The sequence below is a fragment of the Hemiscyllium ocellatum genome, chromosome 31 (assembly GCF_020745735.1).
Source record: "Hemiscyllium ocellatum isolate sHemOce1 chromosome 31, sHemOce1.pat.X.cur, whole genome shotgun sequence".
Taxonomy (NCBI): Eukaryota; Metazoa; Chordata; class Chondrichthyes; order Orectolobiformes; family Hemiscylliidae; genus Hemiscyllium; species Hemiscyllium ocellatum.
In genome coordinates, this window is record NC_083431.1 from 22,615,221 (window position 1) to 22,638,018 (window position 22,798).

General features: G+C 38.5%; 1 protein-coding gene across 1 annotated transcript in view; it reads left to right on the top strand.

The window, feature by feature from the left end:
- phf12b (PHD finger protein 12b) overlaps positions 1–22,798 on the top strand; it is an 84,291-nt gene that overhangs the window by 33,696 nt on the left and 27,797 nt on the right. Inside the window, exons 5-6 of the mRNA XM_060848118.1 lie at positions 4,505–4,625; positions 21,716–21,848. Of these exons, the coding sequence (XP_060704101.1) occupies positions 4,505–4,625; positions 21,716–21,848 (254 nt within the window). The remainder of the gene's footprint in view (positions 1–4,504; positions 4,626–21,715; positions 21,849–22,798) is intronic.

Consider the following 22,798-nt stretch of genomic DNA (forward strand, 5'->3'; position numbering starts at 1 on the left):
TGATGCATTTGGTTTGCCAAGGTGTTGTGTTTAGTTTAAGTATGCATTTATCCAACCAGTTCTTGAAATCATTAACACATTGCAACATACAAGTGCAATAGCAGTAGTACGGTCCTTGAAATATTTGCAGCATATAAACGTGCAATATAGTATAAGAAATACATATGAAAAGCAGGAACAAAAACAGAAGTAGCTGGAAAAGCTCAGCAGGTCTGATAGCATCTGTGAAGAGAAATGAGAATTAACTGATAGTGGAGAGCAGTAAGCATAGATAGTGTTTGATAAAATTACTGGTGTATATGTATTTACATGGGCTAAACTTTTAAAAATGGATAACCCATGTAACTTGATTAAATGGGCCAGACTGACCCCATCAAATTCTTTTTTTAATAGCAATCTGAACATGGAACTAATATGGAATGGAACTGATGCTTGCTTGTATTTACAACCATTTTATTGTGTTTGATTGAGTTGATTTGAAAGTCTTCCATTCCCAAACCTCACTACCTCTGGTGGCTATTACTTTTTCAATAAAATAATTAGCGATGCTGAAGGATGCTGTTTTTATATTAAAAATGTAATTTGATACCAAAGCAAAAAAAAATTGTTATAGTAATTGCAATAGAGTTTTTTTTTAATAGTCTGTGGAATACAGCTTTATATTAGAGTTACAGAAATAGATGTTTAACTAGTTTCCATATTATATCCCAAGATTTTTAAAGTACTCCGAAATGGAATGCTTTATTGCTAGGGAAGATGTGAATTTCTTGGATGTGCTACAAAATGCTAGTTGAGTATTGAAAGGGTTAGCAATACAAATGAGTCAAATACTCATTGATAGGAGAATTTCACCATATCTAAATGGAGAGTTACTGTATTTGCATCAAGATTTTATTAAGAAAATAACTTTTCTAAATGTGTTTGAATGCCACATATGGTATCAGTTGGTTTAGGTGCAAGGTTAAAGGATCCTGTGAGCTGAAACTGACAAATTACAGTGATGTGGATTAATTGCTTTGTACAGATTCTGTCTGTGCAGTGTATGAATTCTCTCTCTTTCTCCAGTGTTCCTCCACTTTTTAAACTCAACCTCAATTCAGGCTATTCAGATTTACACTCAGGCTGTAAAGCAGTATTTTTTTTGGTTTCTGGGAAAAGCAACAAAGTATTGGCTGACTTCTCTTCCTCTGATTATTTTCCTTTCTCACTGCTGGTGCTGTCTGGCACTTGCGTTAAACCTGCGTTTTCATCAACAAAGGAATGGCTGAGAAAACCAGGAATAGTGCATCGATATTTGAATTGTATTTTTAAACAAATGCTCCAATAATTTGAGCACTGTTTCATGTGGTTTTTCCCATCCTGTTTAGCAATGTGAAGTGGCACTACACTCTATGATTTGTATCGTATCTATATTTGGTGAGATCTGTTTGCAAAGATAGTTTGGCCCTGTTTATCCTGCCAGCAGTGATTGGCTCAGATGCTACACTGCTGAAGACCTGCTGTGTAGCAAACAGACTGACTGGTTTGCTGAAAATACAAGAATCTTTTCTTGGTGTAGCAGGAGTTGCTGACCATTAACAAAAAATGATGGTTTAGAGACTAGAGAAATAATTCTACCACAGCTTTTATTAACCAACTAACTAGATGAATGGGCTTTACTATATAGATTTTTACCACTTTAGCTTCTGTCAGTTTTAGAATGCTTAGGACTAGGATTTCAACAGATTACTGTTTCAGAACAGTGATTTCTTTCTGAAGCAATTTGCTTTATTTGAGCCTTTGAGATTCCCTGCACAAAAGGTACTACGTAGCCTATTATATCTGCACTGCTTGTTAATGTAAATCCAATACTAGTCCCTCAGTTCCATGTTTTTTCCAAAGTTTTCAATGTTCTTCCTCTTGAAACATCAACCCAAGTTTCCGAAAAGGTTTGGGGTTTTCTGCCACTCAGTTGCAACATGATCCATGATCCATGTTGCAACAATTGCTGCAAAGACATCCTAAACTGTTTCCTCATTTTTGTTTAAATTAATAAGACTTCTTCACTGACTTTTGATCAGAGGGGATTAATAACTCCTCACTTATAGCTCTGTTCTTAAACAGTTCAACATTAAGTAAAAAACCTAAAGCCAATGTAAAAGCGTAGTTAAGTCCTGTAGGACCTTTCTCATGGTCAAAAAAAATTAAAACATTATTTCCTGTCAGTTGAAGTACTTTACTGAATTCCTGTATTGTTAAATAAAAGACTTCTTAAAAAAATATAACTTGAAAAATATGAAAGAAACATTTATCCTTTTCTTTACCTCCTGCAAACTGCTTCTCCTGTTGCATTTGCCAGACATCGTACTTCCTGATACTCCACATCACTGCAGACTTTCCCACTTTTCTGTCTGAACCTCTGCTGTGAGCAAGGGTTTTGGGAATGAGTGTTGAGGGGCAGGAAGAGGGTGCAGCAAGACAACAAATTGGAAGGTTGACAGCCATAGGGTGGGTCAGGAAGCACTTGAGGCTGCACCAATGTCGCACTGATCAGGTCTCCTGGCCTTTCTGAAGACCCAGCACAAAATAACTTTAAAATCACTTAAACCTAAATGTAAATGAGGGCCCCATTGAGTGACCAGCCATTAAAGGGTAATGACTCAAAATGTGAACTTAGTGGAATCTTGCCCTCTTATTTAAATTCCATAATTTTATATCCTCAGTTAAAATTCCTCTTTGCATTCTCTGCTACAACAAAATAATGAAACTTCATACATTTTTCCTTTATAAATAGTTTCTCTTTGCAGGTTTAATTCTGTTGAATGTTATGTAGAACTTTGACACTCATGCTTTATCAGGCTGCTCAAAATGGCATATTGAGTTCTGACTACTTTGAATAATTCACGTCTCTGTTGTTATTCTGCTTTATAGCTTTATTTACTCTAACTTTAGGAATTTGTATAATTGTGTCGCTAACACTTTCAATTCCCAATTGATTGCAGATTAAATTTTGATTTCCTGTACAAATGTGGCAAAACTCTCGTGTGAAAACCATCCTATTACTATCTCAATTGCAGAATATTTTAAACCAAAAAAATTTGCTTGCCCATAATTTTATTTAATTAGATCTCAGTCATGGCATTGAATGACCCAAAGATTAACAGGGAAGTTGCCATTGTAACTGATCCTGTTTTGTGATCAGCAGTTGAAAAAATGCTTGTCTTTTTTTTCAAATTTATTCATGGGATGTGGATGTCACTAGACCATCACTTGCTGCTCATCCCTAAAGGCCAGAGAGCAGTTAAGAGTCAACCATACTGCTATAGATCTGGAATCTTATGTAGGCCAGACCAGGCAAGTAAGGACGTCCGTGTTCTTCCCCAAAGAATCTTGGTGAACTAGATGGGTTTTACAAGCGATCAATAGCAGTTTCTTGATCATCATTAAACTGTAATTTCAGACTTACTTCAAATTCCAGTATCTGCCATGGTAGGATTTGAACTCTGGTCCAGAAAAACCTATGTCTCTGGATTAATAGTATAGCAACAACAACACCAAGCCATCGCCTTCCTTATTGCAATATATTTATATGCCATATTGGATGAATTCAGGATACATTGGTCCACTTTCTCCACTCACCAACACATGACAAATTTGTACGGTGGTGACTTGGATAATATACCAAACAAGGTTAATATGCTATCCCAGCAAAGGAGTCAGTGATGAGTAAGAGGAGAAATGGGGAGATAATGAGCAAGAAATAGATGACATTTTAGAGAAGTTAACATTGAACTTTACCAATCATAGTGACTTTTTCTTTTAACTGTAACAAGGGCTAATGTGATTTTAATTGTTCTAGTAATTATCTTTGATACCTCCAGTATTTTTAGAATCTTTTCTTTTTTGCATTGAAAGAGCCTGCACATAATCCTGAAGCTGGCTTGTGCTATGATAGAAGGAATGGCATTTAGTGATGTGCTGTTTTATAGATGCAGTTCAGTAAACTTGAGGAAGTTAACAGAATACAAGAAAAGAAGTTGGATTGATATAGCATCTTTAAAATATTAAAGCAGTCCAAAGGTCTTTACAGCAGCATGAGAAACAAATTTGACACTGTCAGATAACCTATATGTCATAAGGCACTACTGCAAATCTGCCTTTTAAAGAAAAGAGAGACTAGGAAGATTTAAGAAGGGAATTCCAGAGATTTTAGCAGATGAAATTTCAACTGCCACTGGGGATCCGATTTAATATCTGGGATCAAGAAGCCAGAAATGCAAGGGTGCAGATTGAGTTGTGGGACTTATGGAGATAAGAAAGATCAAAGTCCATTGAATGATTTGAAAATACACAACTAGAATACTTAAAAATTTCTAACTTCCATGGTAGCATTTCCCAACACTGAGTTTGTGGTGTTGAACGAAAAACAAGTTTCAAAGGCAGTCTAACCATGGGGTTAGAAATAGGCTCTTAAACCAAACTAAAATCTTTTTATGCAGATAATGATGCAAACTGTATTATACAGGTACCAGTAAAAGAAGAAGAAAAGAGGAAACAACAGGGAAGAATGTGAAGAAGGCACAGCATGAACTAGACCACAATGGCCTAGTCCCATTGCCTGTCAAAGTTTGCTTCATTTGTAACAGGTGGGGATTTAATTTGTTTTCTTCTTGCATATAAATGGAATTCCAAGATATGAAAATGAACATGTGAATAAAGTGGCTGCAAAATTCTTTCTGCGTTGTTGAATGCTCAGACTTGTTAGGTTTCATGTGAGTGATAAACTAGACAACTTTGAAATTTGTGTGCAGTTTTGCTCATTTTTGTCAGTTATAAATTTAGTTTTTATCTGCATGATGACAGGCCATCTGTGCCTACTCAGGAATGCTCAGGAAATTATAAATTGTTAACTGATCTGTTACGATGCTGAACAGATGTTTTTCTTTTCAATGTTGCACTTCACCTTTTTACATTGGTTATGACCACACCGTCTTCAGAATTATAGGTATCAACCTTGCAGCCTCAACCTTGCATTCCAAATAAGCAAACCTTGTATATCACATTTGAGCTACATAACTATTCTAATTTAGTATCTGTTAGGGGTTAAATTTACATTTAAAGTTGGATGTTCAAAAATTACTGAATGTCCCAGTTTTGTTATTTATTGAATTGCACTGAACAAAAGTAACACATTTTAAGTACCTTTTGAAATAATCTTAAAAGCTCTATTTTGACAACCAGTTAAGTGGAAGAATTCTAGTTATTTTATTGGGCAATAATGTTGTTCCTTTCTACCTTCTAAAAGTTTTCTCAAGGTAAAAACAAAAACTTGGTTAGATGATTTGATTTGTGTTATGATCCTTGAATGGCTGAAGAACTTGTCTTGGGCTGTGAAGGTCACACTTTTTTTTAAGGGATCCAACTCCAAAATGAAAATAGGTGCTCTGCAAATGTTTAAAGAAACATTCAGGATCATAACATTCCTTATAAAGAAAGAACAAATAAGATTGGCCAAAGAGAATTTTGTAAAGGGTTTTTAATTTTTTTTTTAGGTTGGCTGTTGCATATGGTTAATTCAATTGCCTTTCATAGTGGGTAAACATTACAGGAAAAGCTATTTTGGTTATCTGGAATGAATTTGGTATCACTGATATTAAATCAAGAAGCTAGAATCCCCTAGAGTTTCTGTCACAAAACTTGATTTTCAAAAAAGAAATTGCTAACTTTTAATTATGTAGTGAATTTGATAATTTGTCTCTAATTGAGCACCATCTAAAATGTCTGTTCATTTTGTCTGAACTCTGAATCCCTATTCTGTTGTTACATGACTCAATTCTTATATTTAACTTCCTATGTACTCTCCACCCCAATTGTTTATTGCTTTTTTGACTGGTGGCCCCTGCTTATTTGACATGGTTTGGGTCTCCACTTTCTAAAACACCAAACTTAATACTTATGTCCAACTCACCAACTCGATCTTTTCTAATAGTCATCTTGCTTCATTAAATATTTCACTCCTCTGACTCCAGCCATGAATCTGACCACCTTCATCGCACCATTGTTTCTTCAACTCCTGGACCCCACTTTGTGGAATTATTTGTCAGACAACACAACATTCTGTATTCTTGCTATACCACTTAAATAATTGCAACTAATCATTTGTCTGCTAGATTGACGTCATGTTTTGGTCATTGGTCATTGAACTTTGAATAATTTTGTGTTAGTACATTAATTGTAGAAATTGATATTTTTTCTTTTACCTTAATTATATAACTATAAGTTATTAGATGAAGCAATCCAGCTTGTTCTGTTTGAATGATCTCTTATAAGAAGAGAAATCACAAATGTATGTTAGATGAATGGAATGAGAAGTAACTGAAAACTAAAAAGGCAGCTCAGGCTAAACACTAAACAGAGAAAAGAAAAGAAAGCCATTCATTTGTGGTCTGTTATATCTCAAGATCTCTTTTAATGCACCTGCAGTTTATTTTCTTCTTATACTGCTAACGTGAAAGAACCCTTAACTACTAAGAGTGCATCTTGAGAAAATTTTAAAAATGGAAAATGTGAGCAATTGCAGTTTGATTAACTTCGTAAAATCAAAAGTTGCGTAATTTCAGTGTGCATTCTTCCAAGTTTTTTATTTTACGCAACTTGTGTATAGGCTTAAAGTGCTAGTCCATCTACAAAATATCACAACTTTAGTGATCTGAAAGTGCTGTTTATATCTTTATAGATTGTAATTAAACTATTGTTACTATTTTCAACTCTTCATTTTGAGCTCTTTATCAATACTACACTTACTTTTAGTACCTTTTCAAATTCTCCCAAACCTTATTCTAACCCTTGACCATTTCAATTTTTATGTAGTCTCTTAGAAATATTTTTAATACTAGCATTTCAGTGCATTTTTTTGGAATATTGATAAATTTGTTCAAACAGTATTTTGGGTTTTTAAATTGTAAAGCAAAGTAATTTAATACAGCATACTTGTGTAAGAATCATATATTTGACAATATGGGGAATAATATTGTGGTGATTAAGATTCACAGTATATTAACTGTGTCCAGGGCATTGTCGATTCATCTTTGGAAAATTTGTTTGACTGTGAGGCACCTGTAGCTGTTGTGTATGATCAGTTGCTCAATGTTTTTCAATCGATCAGAGTTAATAAAGATGATTTTTGGAACTAGGATAATTGTTTTTAATTGAAGATCTGAATAGATATTATAGTTGCAATGTGATTCATGTTTCCTGTCCATATGATTGATGTGATCATACTTCAATTCTGGACAAAAAAACCGAAGACCTTTCTTGCTTCACCAAGCAAGCCAGCTACACTCTTGGTTGACTCTGGGTATTCGAAACTTGACTGACAGTTCCCCTAGCAGATGTTGGCTGTGTGTGGTACTTAATGAAATTGAAAGCAACTTTTCAAATGCATATTTCTCAGGAGGTAAAGGAACTAAAAATAACCAGAAACACAAAGGAGTCTGTTTATTCAAATGTTTTTTTAAATCTTGCATTTATGTTTGTATTGGATTTGATGGATAGAATTTTACAGCTGTGTAATGTTGAAGAAATGAGCACGCACATTAAAAGAAAGAACATTCCAATAACCACGAATTCCAAGCATGTTGCCGTTTTCTTCCCTGTAAATAAACCAGCAGAGTTTAATTTTACTTAGAAGTAGTAAGTTTAATATCTGTAAAAGCAGAACAATTTGAGATGTTTAAGGATTTTGTGAACAAAAACTTGTACCAGTTTATAATTAACTGCATGCTGGTCTAGAATATTATAAGGTAGGAAACTAATGAAAATGTGCTAATAAAACGCAACTGTTTGGTTGGATCATTCACATTTCAGTTATTGTGTAGTAGTCCCCCACCTGCTTTGCTTTTTAAAAAAAATAGAATTAATCAGTAAAATGCACTGAGACATTTCTACTTGATTTCAGTTCTAATGGGTAGATATGGGGAGATGGTGGCATAGTTGTAATGTCTCTGGACTAGCAGCAGATACTCTGAGGACACAGTTTCAAATCCCATTATGGCAGTTGGTGAAAATTATATGCAGTGAGCCTAGATTTGCAAGTTAAGCTTAATAATGGTGATCTTGCAGCTATTGCAGATTTTTCATTTAAAAATCCATGGCTTGCTCATGTCGGTTATGGAAGGAAATCACCATGAGTACTTTGGTGGCCAAAATGTGATTTCGCACTCTCAGCAATGTGGAAATTTTTAGGCAAAATGTCATGTATAAACTTGCATTTGATTGGATGACGTTGCTCAAAGTATTTGAGCAGGTATTGCTACTTGGAGAAATTGTAATGATGCATGTCTATCATTATCACTCCTCATCCAGAGTGGATTGAGGGGATCAAATAGATGTTATATTTTTACTTTCAGAACACATTCAACAAGGTACACCTCAAAAGGTTAAGAAAGAAAATAAGAATCCCTGGTGTTGGACGTAGTATTTGGTGTGAATAGAAAATTGGCTAATGGGCAGAAAATAGTGGGAATAAGAGTTCTTTCTCAGGTTGTGACTTGTAACCAGTTGAGCTGCATCGGGATAAGTGCTGGTATTGCACCTGTTTACAGTGCAATATAATTTAAATTTATCATTTGTTAATGACTTGGAGGAAGGAAGTGAATGAACTGTAACCAGAGTTGCGGATGATACAAAAGTAAGTGGAAAGGCAAATTGAAAAAGGGAGAAATTGTTTCTAGGGGGATATTGATTGATAGGTTAATTATGTGGGCAAAAAGTTGGTAAATGGCGTATAATGTGAGAAAGTATAAAGTTCATTTTGAAAAGGAGAGCAAAAGTTTTATTAAAATGGAGAAAAACTGCAGAAAGCTACAAAAAGGGACTCTGGGTACTTGTGCATGAAACAGAATTAACACACACACATAGCAAGTAATCGGAATGGCTAACGTAATGTCGGCTTTATTTCAAGTGGCTTAGACTGTAAGAGAAGAGAAGTCTTCCTACAATTGTACAAGGTGCTGATGAGACCACATTTGGAATCTTGAGAGCTGTTTTGGTGGCATATTTAAAGAAAGGTATCATTTTGTTGGAGGCAGCTCAAAATTACTTGAATGATCCCAGGTAAGGAGGGTTTGTATTGTAATCAAAGGCTGAAGAGGTTGGGATTTTACTCAGTTTAGAAGAATGAGAGGTGATCTCACCGAAATCTGTAGTATTCTTGAGGGGCATGATAGGGTAACTGCTGAGAGGAGAGTCTAAACCCAGAGGGTATGGTCTTAGAGTAAAAATGTGCCAATTTAAAAATGAGATGAGGAAGAATTTATTCTGTGGGTTGTGTTTGAAGCTCATTGCCACAGAATTGTGAGGGCAGAGTCTTTATACATTTAACTGGGATTCTCGATCAGTAGGGGAATCAAAGGTTACAGGAAAAATGCAGGAAAGTGAATGTTGGTTCAACATTAATCCTAATGATTGGTGAAGCAGGCTTGAGGGGCCAAACAGCCTACTTCTGTTCGTATTTCTTCTGGTTTTATCAAAATTTGCCTGGTTGAGCCTCCTGTGATTGGAAAAAAGCTGGCCAGGTAGATCTTGTTGAGTATGAGATCCCTGATTGGCTGAGGTTAACAGCCCCAATCAGGGAGCCCTGGCTGGCAGATATAAGCAGAAGTCTCAATTTCACTATAGAGGATGGAATATTATTATGGGAAGTAAGAATAATTGCCCTGAGTAAAGGTTCCTGCCAGATACTGACTGAATTCTAGGATCAAATGGGGCTTTCCAAAATGAAAATATTGGCAAGACGTTAGGTCTGGTGGCTAGGATTGGATGCCACCATAGCTGCATTCTTGGAGCATTGCCAAGAAGGATAAAAGTTACCACCAGCAATTTCCCCAACATGCATGGGAATAGCCAGGTAAACCGTAGATTCAATTAAAAGTCGACTATGCTGTCCTTTCATGGGCTCAATGTTCTTGGTCATTGTAGATGTCCATTCAAATTGGTTGGAGAAGGAGTTCATTCATCAAATTCTAGCTGCAAGCATTAGTGGCAATACATGGACTCTTGGAAATATTGATCTCTGGCGATGGGATGTCTTTTAACTGTAGGGATTTCGTGTGTTTACTAGAGTCGAACTGCATTCGACATGTTTGGACAGGTCCGTACCATCCACCATACAATGGTCCAACAGAAAAAGCAGTCTAAACATTGAAGGTAGACTTTAAAAGAAAAACAACCTACAGCATCGCTTGATTCCAAACTGTCTGGGTTCCTGTTTAATTATCTGGCCACCCTCTCACGGATAGCTCCAGCAGAGTTGCTGATGGGGAAATGACTCTACATCAGATTAAACCTTATATTCCTGGACCTGGAGGTTGAAATTGCATCAGGAACAAAACTGCTGAAAATTTGCCGCCTCTTAAGCGAGCGAGAGTTTGCTTCAGGTGATCAAGTTTGGTGTTGAAACCATGGATATGGGCCTGCGTTGATACAAGGTGTGGTTGTCGAGGTCAGGTCTTGTGACAGACTAGGTTCATGTGGGTGATGTTGCCCTGAACAAATGTGGATCACATGAAAGCTGCTACCTCTCAAACGGCAGCAACAAAACATAATTGGCTTCTCAGAACAGCCAGACATGCTTCAGAAACACTGGGTTCTTCCCTTGTCCTCTTGTGTTGAAGAAAATTCAGAGTTCAAGGTGGAATCAGTCAATATTGCAGCCTTTGTACAGTTACTGCCTGAAAAAGAGGAATTTCTTCTGAGACACTGGGTGCAAGAGGTGGCCTGTGGTCTGGTACACGCTGCACTTGTCAGAGTTGGAGGAACTGGACCTGGGATGAAAATCTCCCAGAAGAAGCTACAGAAAAAGAACTGGCCTACATCCTCAGACATGGGTGGAGATGTAGTAATTGAGATGAAGTTGATCAGCTGAAATGTATTGAGAGATCCTTGATTTGAAGTGGTTAGCCTTGGCCAATCAGGGAGACCTGGCTGGTGAATGTAAACAGGAGTCTCCACACACACGCCATGGGTGCTGGGGAAAAAATAAGCACTACCGCAGTTAGGCGGTAGTGTGGGGGAATAGAGGGGAAAAAAAGGACACTGCTTTAAAAAAAAGAAAAAAAATGTAAACCGGAGTCTGAGTCTCCTTACTCAAGGGACTGGCTCTCAGTTAGCTGGTCAGAGTCCATGTACTTTGCATTTTTAAATAAAAGGAGAGTCTTGGTGATGAGATACCAGCCTCTCTGCAGTTATATCAGAGTTCCAATTTATTTCTGATCTCCAGAAATATTGTGTACGATTGGAGAATAGTTAAGACTGTTAAAATGAACTGCAGTTCATTCTTTGTTATCCTATAAACTGTGTACAGAAAAAAGGTGAGTGATAAGCAAGGGCCTAGGTTAAGTTTGTTATCACAGTTGAGTAATCCATCTGTCTATGGTCCCATCCAAAACAATGATGCCTTAGGAAGGCAATGAAGAACCTACTCTAAAATGAGTTGACATTTCTGAGAGGAAGCAAGGTGAAAAATAAATGTAGAGCAAATATATTGTGTGAGCATTTCTGACAATTTAATTCAGTGAAACAACTTTGAAGTTGCTGGCTGGTCACTTACTGGTCTTGAGTTGCCCCTGAGCTACCTTCTTGAACAGCTACAATCCATGTGCTTAATGCACAATGTTATTCAGGAGGACATTCTAGGATTTTTGACCCAGCAACCATGAAGAAGCAGAGATAGATTTCCATGCCAGTATGGTAAGTGGCTTTGAGGAGAACGTGCAGGTGATGGTGCTCTTAGGCACGAACTTTCAAAAGCTGATTGGGGGAAGGTGTTCGCAGGTAAAAGGACGGCTAGAAAATGGGAAGCCTTCAGGAATGAGATAACGAGAATCCAGAGAAAGTGTATTCCTGTTAGGGTGAAAGTAATGGCTGATAGGTATTGGGAATGCTGGATGACTAAAGAAATTGAGGGTTCGGTTAAGAAAGAAGGAAGCATTTGTAAGGTATAGACATGATAGATCAAATGAATCCTTAGAGTATAAAGGCAGTAGGAGTGTACTGAAGAGGAAATCAAGTGGGCAAAAAGAGGACATGGCTTTGGCATATAGTATTAAGGAGAATCCAAAGGGTTTTTACAAATACATTTAAGGACAAAAGGATAACTAAGGAGAGAATAGGGACCCTCAAAGATCAGCAAGGCGGTCTTTCTGTGGAGCCACAGAAAATGGGGGAGATACTAAACAAGTATTTTGTATCAGTATTTACTGTGGAAATGATATGGAAGATATAGAATATAGAAAAATAGGTGGTGACACCTTGCAAAATGTCCATATTACAAAGGAGGAAGTGCTGGATGTCTTGAAATGCATAAAGGAGGATAAATCCCCAGGACCTGATGAGGTATACCCTAGAACTCTGAGAAGCTAGAGAAGTGATTGCTGGGCCACTTGCTGAGATATTTGTATTATCGATCATAGGTGAGGTGCTGGAAGACTGGAGGTTGGCTAACGTGGTGCCACTGTATAAGAAGGGTGGTAAGGACAAGCCAGGGAACTACAGACCAGTGAGCCTGACGTCGGTAGTGGGCAAGTTGTGGAGGGAATCCTGAGGGACAGGATGTATATGTATTTGGAAAGGCAAGGACTGATTAGGGAGTCAACATGGCTTTGTGCATGGGAAAACATGTCTCACAAACTTGATTGAGTTTTATGAAGAAGTAACAAAGAAGATTGATGAGGGCAGAGCAGTAGATGTGATCTGTATGGACTTCAGTAAGGCGTTTGATAAGGTTCCCAATGGGATACTGATGAGCAAGGTTAGATCTCGTGGAATACAGGGAGAACTAGCCATTTGGATACAGAACTGGCTCAAAGGTATAAGACAAGGTGTGATGGTGAGTTGTTTTTCAGACTGGAGATCTGTGACCAGTGGAGTGCCACAAGGATCCGTGCTGGGTCCACTATTTTTTGTCATTTACATAAATGATTTTAATGTGAGCATAAGAGGTACAGTTAGTAAGTTTGCAGATGACACCAAAATTGGAGGTATAGTGGACAGCGAAGAGGGTTACCTCAGATTGCAACAAGATGGGCCAATGGGCTGAGAAGTGGCAGATGAAGTATAATTCAGATAAATGCGAGGTGCTGCATTTTGGGAAAGCAAATCTTAGCAGGACTTATACACTTAATGGTAAGGTCCTAGGGAGTGTTGCTGAACAAAGAGACCTTGAAAGTGGAGTCGTAGGTAGATAGGATAGTGAAGAAGGCATTTGGTATGCTTTCCTTTATTGGTCAGGGTATTGAGTACAGGCGTTGGGAGGTCATGTTGCAGCTGTACAGGACATTGGTTAGGCCACTGTTGGAATATTGCACGTAAGTCTGGTCTTCCTATCTGAGAGATGTTGTGAAACGTGAAAGGATTCAGAAAAGATTTACAAGGATGTTGCCAGGGTTGGTGGATTTGAGCTATAGAGAGAGACTGAATAGGCTGTGGCTGTTTTCCTTTGAGAATTGGAGGCTGAGGGTGACCATAGAGGTTTACAAAATTGAGGGCATGGATAGGGTAAATAGGCAAAGTCTTTTCCCTGGGGTTGGGGGGAGTCCAGAACTAGAGGGCATAGGTTTAGGGTGAGAGGGGCAAGATATAAAAGAGACCTAAGGGGTATCTTTTTTTCATGCACAGGGTGGTACGTGTATAGAATGAGCTGCCAGAACAAGTGGTGGAGGCTGGTTCAATTGCAACATTTAAAAGGCATTTGGGTGGGTATGCGAATAGGAAGGGTTTGGAGGGATATGGGCTGGGTGCTGGCAGGTGGGTCTAGATTGGGTTGGGTTATCTGATTGGCATGGACAGGTTGGACCAAAGGGTCTGTTTCCATGCTGAACAACTGACTGTCTGCTGCCCTCGACCTTCTGGGTGGAAGTCATTCAGACGCTGCTGTCTTAGGATCTTTTGAATTTCTACAATGCATCTTGGAATGATACACTGTTGATACGGAGCATCGGTAGTGAAGGGAATGGATGCCTGTGGATGTGATGCTAATCAAGTGGGCTGCTTTGTCCTAGATGATGTCAAGCATCTTCACTGGTTGGAGCTGCATTCATTCAGGCCAGCAGGGAGAATTTCATCACCATCTTAACTTGTGCTTTGTAGGTTGTCGGCAGACTTTGAGGATTCAGGAGGTGAGTTACTCACTCAGTATTCCTAGCCTGTGCTTTGCTCTTATAGCAACTACATTTGTATGGCAAGTCCAATTGGGTTTCTGGGTTGTTTCTAACCCCAAGAATGTTGATAGTTGGTGTTTGTAATGATAACACCATTGAATGTCAAGGGACGGTCATTAGATTGACTCTTAATAGAGATGATTTATGGAGAAGTTGGAAGTCCGCAGTGAAACAGGGCTAAGTCAGCACGGCTTTGTTAAGGGGAGGTTGTACCTGATGTTGGTTAGAATTCTTTTGAAGAGTTTTTTTGGCGTTTGGGTTTAGGTATTGGCATGGAGAGAGAATTGGCAGGTTGCCAGAAGCGATAGATGGCAGATTGTGACTAGTGGAGTACCAAAGGGAGCTGTGTTGTGAGCGTAAACATGAACAGTTGAGATCTGGATGAATGTACTGAGGGTATTGTTGCTACATATGCAGATGTGAAGATAGGTGGAGGGGCACATAGTGTTAAGGAAATGGGAAGCTGCAGAAGGACTTGGGCAGTTAGGAGAGTGAAGTAGTAGTAGTAGTAGTAGGAATTCAATGAGGAAGTGAGCGTATGCACTTTGGTAGGAAGAATAGAAGCATTGACTTCATTTTGTGATGGGGAAAGGCTTTGGAAATCTTAAGCGCAAAGAAACTTGGGAGTCCTAGTTCACGATTCTCAACGTGAATATGGAGGTTCATTGGCAATGCAACATTTGCATTCGTTTTGACAGGGCTAGAATGCAAAAGCAGAAATGTACAGCTGAAACAATAGACTCTGATCAGACTATTTGAAATAATGAGAGCAGTTTTGGACTCTACATTTAAGGCAGGCATTGGAGGGGGTACGGTAGAGGTTTTTAAGAATGATCCTGGGGATTAAAGGCTTGATAATGTGAGGAGTGGCTGAGGACTCTGGGTCTGTACTCGATGAGGGGAGAGTGCAATTAAAACATACAGATTATTGAGAGGCCTGGATAGAGTGGATGTAAAAGAGATGTTTCCATTAGTTGGAGAGAGAGAGACAGGACAACCCTTTCGAACTGAGATAAGAAGGAATTTCTTCAACTGGAGAGTGGTGAATCTGAAGAGCTTGTTGTCACAGAACACTGGAGACCAAGAGACTGAGAGGTTCTTGAATAGTAAGGGAATCAGGGGTTATGTGGAGAAAGGAGAATGAGATTGAGAAACACATCACCCATGATCGAATGGTGGAACAGCTCAGTATTGAATGGCCTGATTCTGCTCTTGTGCCTTATGATCATTGCCTGGAATTGAGAGAAACACAAATGTTACATGGCACTTGCCAGCCCAAGCCTGGATATTGTCAGATCTTGTGAATGGAAGTCATTGATGAAGCAGCCAAAGATGATTGGTCATGGGCCTATATGAAGGACTCCTGTACTGGTGTCCTGAGTTGACACAACTGGCCTTCAACATCTGTAACCATCTTTCTATGTGTTAGATATGACTCCAACCAGCAGAGAGATTGCTCCCTGGTTTTCATTGATTCCAGTTTTGCTAATGCTCCCTGATGCCACATTCTGGCAAATGTGGCCTCGATGTCAAAGGCTGCCGCTCTCCCCTCACTTCTGAAATTCAGCTCTTCTGTCCATGTTTGAACCGTAGCTGTAAATAAAAGCAGGAGCTGAGTGGCCCTGTCTGAACCCAAACTGGGCATTGCTGAGCAGATGCTGTTTGACAGCACTGATGTCACCGTCCATCACTTTACTGATGATCAAGAGTAGACTGAGGCTGTAATTGGCTGGGATGGATTTATCCTGCTTTTGGTGTACATGACATCTGGGCAGTTTTCCATGTTGTCAGGTACTGGAACAGCTGTTGTTGTTTCTGGTGTCGTGGTTGATGCCAGGTGGTTTGTTGAGACTGTGGTGATTGTTTCAACTGAGTGGGTAATAGAGTCCACTGCTTTACTGTGATTCTGGATTCACATATGCGCCAAATCAGGTGAGGAAGACAAATTTCCTTCCCTGAAGAACATTTCAGTGAACCAGATGGGTTTTCCAGCAATCTACAATGGTTTCATAGTTATTAGTTGATTCTTAATTAGCTTTTTTTGAGAATTCAAATTGCATCTTTTATTTTAGAACCCCTATAATGTGGAAGCAGGCCATTTGGCCCAACAAGTTTACACTAGCCCTCTGAAGAGTAACCCACCCAGACCCGTTCCCCTACCCTATTTCCCTTGACTGATGCACCTAACCTACACATCCCTGGACGCTATGGGCAATTGAGCATGGCCAGTTCACCTAAACTGCATATCTTTGGATTGTGGGAGGAAACCCATGCAGATACGGGGAGAATGTGCAAACTCCACACAGACAGTTCCCTAAGGCTGGGATCAAACCTGGGTCCCTGGTACTGAGGCAGCTGTGCTAGTTGATTTTAAACTTGAATCGCCAACATTAGCTGAGTTTCTGGCTTAATTGTCTAGCAATACCATTAGGCTATCATTTCCCTGTCCAGTTAAGATATGTAGCCCTGCATGCAAGGAATGTATAATGGGTAGTTTAGGTGCATCGTGGAAGAGGTGCCTAGGTAGTTCCGTTGCTAATTTTTATACATGATACAAACTTGTAATCGAGACACGTTACGCATGTTTTGTGTAGTACAGGTTGTTCTGCTATAATACGCATTTCATTAACGCGAATTCGCTGTGAAGTGATTGGCAGATGGGGGGCAGTGTTACTAAAGCACAAACTTTTAAAACGTTTTAGCTGTAAAGAGATTACATCGCCAACACTTAAAATGCTGTCTCTAAAGCGTGATTTTTCTATAAGCTGGGGTTCCACAAGAGCACCACTATTGTTATAGAAGTACCTGTATGTTGTTCTGAAGTGTGCACATAACCATTCAGACTTCAAAAAAAAAGTGTTGCAAAAGTTTGCATTTTAGGCTCTTTTGTATATTACAAACTAATGCAGAGCTTCTGGTAATGCTTTTTGAATAAGTCTTCCCTCCCTATAGTGTTTCACAGCAAGTCCTTTTGTGTATTGCACCAGTTTGCCTTATTAATACCTTACTGATTTTATTAGTAATGAACAGCTTTTAGAATTTGTAGTCTAATTTGGTTTGTTGCCTTGAGACTATAATCTTCCTGAGATTTCAGTGTAGTTTATGACATAACTTTCTATTTTAAATAGTAGAGCAAATGTTGTCTTGTCTAAGAAGGCTATAGGTATGCTTTAATTATTTTTCTGCATTGAGCAGCAGAGGTGGTTTTATTTTATACACAGCAGGTCATTATGCTGAAGATTACTTTGAAATGAGTAAGTCTTTTTAGCATTCTTTTCAGCTCCTTCTGTAAATCAACCATTTAATCCCCTCAAACTTTGAGGAGAGCATGCTTGTCCCACTTGGTCCAGCAGCTGATTTACAGGAGAGGTTGGTCTGCTAACCAAGGACACTGGATATATTGTGTTGTGTTTTAAAATGATGTACACCTTTTTATTGAAATTTTTGGTCATTTAGCAAATATTATTTGTGTCTCAGTAATTTACAGAAAATGCTCTGACATTGAAGCAATCTGGAAATGAAACCAGTCTAAGTTTTGCTTAAGTACCAAGTTAATATCACAATGTTTGATCTCCACACCATTCGCATGGGATGAATATGATGAGTTGATTTGGTGACACACACACTTCTAGATCAGAAGATTGTTGGTAAGAGTCAAGAGTTGAGATTTGGGCCCATAACCTGCATTACTTCAGCATAGACAGATTTTCAAACGATTCTATACATATGATCAAGTAGGCACAATCTTCAGTGAACTCGTTCCAAGGAAAGTGTTGAAGGCAGTAACAACTTTTATACATGGCTGTCTTGGTGTCACGAATGTCTTGAAGTCTGTCAATTGAGTGGACTTGCAAAGAATCCTCCTCAAATTAGATTTCCTGCAGGAATTTGTCACTGTTCTCTACCTGCTGCATTATGGCATTCAACCCATGATCCTCAGTGAGGGATCCACCGTGCAGACCTTGTATATAAGCTGTCTCGTAAAGCTCTGTCATTGCACCAACATTCTTCTCCTCAATAGTCCCACCTTGTGTCCATGAAACTCCCTACTGCAATAGAGCTTCTCTACAGGACTAGTGGAAAACCGTTCACCTCCATTTCTGAATAAGGGCTGTCTCAACCTTCAAGTTGTGGGATGCAGATGTTTCTTGTGTATGCGCATACTCTGAAACAGAGTCCCAAGCCATTGACACATTCACAAAGACATTTATGAGAGAATGGGTCTCAGGCAAAAGATCTATTATGCAGAGGTTCTCTACCAACAAGCTCTCACTGTGCAGGACTATTTCCTGTCGATCATGATTCATGCAAGCCACTGAGCAGCATAGATAAGTTTTCAAATAATTGGATCCTCCTTTTGGCAAGGGCAGGCATCGACTCTGAAGTTTAACATCGATTTCAGTGTGCCAGTACAGTTTCTGACTACAAGGAACAGTGTTGGATGATGTAAACCTCAAACATGGCACTTAGCTCCTAGTCTCTTGTATCAGAGACAGAACATAGCAGACATCTCAAACCTGTAAAGCAGTTTCACCAGCAGTTTCTCTGCTAAGTCCTGAAAGTCCAGTGGCAGGCTAGGCTTGAAATATCAGTATCCCTCAGGCCAACGCACATGTTGGGTGGGCTATTTTGTCTGCGTGTCTGAAATGAGACTTCCAAAACACACACTTAACTGCTTGCTGTGACAGAGCAATCAGGACAGCAGAGAAAGCACTTTAACTATTTCCTCAAAGCCTCCCTAAGAGGAAAAACAGTGTACCCATTGTTTTGCGGTTATCTCTTGCCGAAGCCCAATCAAACGAGAACAAGCCTTGTGAAGCTCTAACCATTTCAAACGTCTTTTCATTGAAATAGTGCAAGGAATCATTTCTATCCACCTGAGGGAACAGGCTTCAGAAATTGCTTATGCAGGCGAAAGCCTTTTTTTTCACAAAATCCCAATGCAGCAGTTAAGTCTCTTGAGTCAGGTGATGACTTACTTTCACTCTGGATTTGTGGCCTCAGGTGTCTACAAGTCATGGGTCCAGGTGGAGATCAAGACCAAACAGAAGAAGGAGCATGCAATAAACATGAGCATCCCAACCAACCTCCTCTTCCAACACCGCCTTCCCACTTATGGTAGGATGTCTGAAACCCGCATTGGATTGTTTAGACATTTAGGCCACAAATCCAGATTGGAAGCTCATCTTCCTTTGTCTCAAGTGTCTGCTTGAGATAAATATATATTTAATAATATTTGTGATTTACGGGACCTTGTTAATACCCCCTATTTCTTATGAGTGTCTCTTTCAAAAGTAAAGCAAACATTAAATAGCAATCTTATCTGCCAATTAGTTTGGGTGTTCAAGTTCTCACAGGATTATTTGAAGAAGAATGGGAAGTTCTAATGCCCTGAACAATGGTTCATGTTGACCTGTGCTATTAAGAAACAATTTTAAGTTATAGTGAATCTTTTTGCTCTTTATGGGTCTTTGTGGAAAAGATAATTGACATGTTTGCCTGCATAATAGTGATTTTTGAAGCCTTGTTCCCTCAGGTGGATAGAAATTACTTTGTGTCACTGCTTCGAGGAGAAAGGGGGTTCTTCCCAATGTCCTGGCCAGTATTTATCATTTTGCTAAAGTTATTCAAATAGGTTATTGGAATATTGGATTGTTATCTACCTCGATAAGATGATTCCATGCATATTGGCTGTCTACTTTACAATTGCGACAAACCTAACGTTTTGAAGGTGGCCTAAGATTATTAAAGATGATGCATGAATGCAAGTCTGTCTTTTGTGCATTTGACCTGACCAATACTTTTGGATTACAAGTCAGGTCTGTTGATGCTTTTTATATCTCTAGTCATTGGACCAACCTGCCAAATAGGTATTTCAGTTATACTACCAAATACAAAAAGCACAAATCTTTCTATTTCCATTTGCCATCACTGCAACATGCAGGGAGGGCAAAAAGGCAAACATCTCCTTGGCTCAGTATTTGGACCAGTGTGGTGAGAAATTGAATTCATCACCATGATTAGTGTCTGTTTTGTGGTCAGCCTGTACCTGCATCGAAGGGATGTAGTTGCTTTTTTGTAGGATCTTGAAATGTTAAACTGTGTTGGATGAAAAAGTGAAATGTCATACATAATATGAATCTTGTGTTTATGAAACACAAGCCGCAAGTTCAGTTTTGAATAATGTTGGGAGATTTGCTTGCTATTTTATGTCAATAACTCCAATTCCGTGCATTCATGTTGAATATAAAATTATGCAGACTTTTGCAAGTTCAGATACATCGGATTAGTTCTGCTGAACTTTGTCTTAAAATAAGAGATCCAGTGCTATTTATTTGGGAACTGAAAAGTAGAGGTATTGGCAACCCTTATTTACTTAAGCTCGTGATCTCAAACTCCAGTGACTAGACAACCTATCACATTCCTCAGAATACTGAGCGTCAATTATACAGATGCTTAGGGATAGAAGTACAATAATGGCAATACCGGGAGTTCTACCTTTAGAGGCTGTACATCTCGGAGAGAAGAAAGCACATGGTACTTGGAATTAGACGAGATACTCAATAGAGAATGTAAATCCAGACCAGATGTATCAATGCAGCAGGACAAGAGGGAGCGTTGATCGGCTTTTGAAGGGCATTTTAGACAGGAAATGTTTCGTTGAAAGATTTTATTTAAAAAGAAGTTTGAGACTGGGATTCTTGAAGAAAATGTTTAATGGTATTGCCAGTAGACAGCAGAATCAATATCCTAGAAAAATGAAATAAAACGGACTAAAGAGGCTTCATCCAAAGCTCATGATCTATTCTGCCTGTTTAAAAGAACTATAGAGACATTTTGTCATTAAATACTTGGAGAATGCCTTCCGTATGTTATTTAGATTTATGGGGCTAAGACAAAAGTACTCTTTGGTTAGATCCCCTAGAGACCCGATATTGGAACAGTGTTGAGTGCTGATAATAAGTAAAATTAGGTGTTGTATTTCCTGAACATGTGCATACGCTAAGAGTTACCTCTCATGAGGTACTTAAGATTTTGATCATCATGAGATAACGGTTTATGGATTTTATTAGAAATAATTCTATCCGTGACATCTAGGTAAATGGCTTTGTTTTAATAGAGGACCATGTGACAAATGCGAAATGTTCATTGTCTTTCATACGCATCATCTGGGTGAAACAAAAGAAAATCGATGCTCGTGTTAGAATGCTTGTTTAATTTTCTATACTTTTAAATTATGGGAAATACTTCTGTTACAAATGTGTACTTCTAGCCATCTTATTGTCCTTTGTGCACTCTATCAATGTGACCTTCTGACTTAATGCAAGAAAAGTAAAAATATCCCCATTTTCATTTTTAGCCTATTTTCCTTTTACCCTTGTTTATCTATGAATTGCAGTAAATTGCATTTAAATCGAAAGAACTGCCATTGATTGGTAAAGTCTTGTTTTGCTTCTGCGTTGTTTTGCTTCTGCTTACACTGAAGAGATATTTGTAACAATGTGATATTTACTTGCTAGGAGTTGTAGAGTGGCTCCTCTTGTCCAGTGTGATTACTGCCCTTTATTATTCCACATGGACTGCTTGGACCCACCCCTTACTGCAATGCCAACAGGGAGATGGATGTGCCCCAATCATATCGAGCATGTGGTGGTAAGCAATTTTGCACTCTTATCAAGTACCTATATCAAAATTTTTTTTTCCTTAAAGTTTTAAATTTTATGATAAAACGGAGTGATAAAATTTGTGCCAAATGTCTTATGTATGCAATGCCCAAATTTGTTGACATTTTACAAATTGGTTAAGATGTTGAGTAAGGCATAATGTTGTAATTGGTGGAAATTTGTCTTATCCTCCCTCCTGCATTAAAAACATTACATTATGACTGATTTGTTACATGAGAATGAGGAGCACTTTCACAGAAATCTGAAAGTTGTGACTACCCTGTTGCTGCATGAATCCATGTAGGATTCTGTAAATCCGTTTTTTACATTAGAATCAGTCTGAACGTTTTGGCACAGACAGTCTCTCATATGGCATCTCACATCTTCAATGCATTCTCTGGGCTGACATGACACCAATTATTAAAGTTCACTTGAGAATGTAACTTTTAAAAAAAAGTTCTGCAATTTACATATGAAATAATTGAAACCAACGCATTCATTCTAACAAACCATCCAGGTCTTTATCAGCATAGAATTTAAGTTTCATCACATTGTAAACTTTTGCTATAAATTATCTTATACTCCACAACCACCTGATGAAGGAGCAGTGCTCCAAAACCTAATGCTTCCAAATAAACCTGTTGGACTATAACCTAATGTTGTGATTTTTAACTTAATAAAGAAATACAACAGTGTTAGTCAGAAGTGACACTTATTCTGACTTATTCTCTTTCCACTTGGCAGCATGGCACTATTGTTAAAAGCAATAGTTCAGTAGGGATTAAAAATTTGTCCAAGGTTGGTGCAGTGTATTGTTCACAGAAACCTTGGAGTGTTACCATTCAATGAGAATTGTACATGAATGTAATCACCATAAATGCACTGCATTAAGTATCAATTGATAATCTTGGCTTCTGTATATTTTTTTTGGAGCGATGA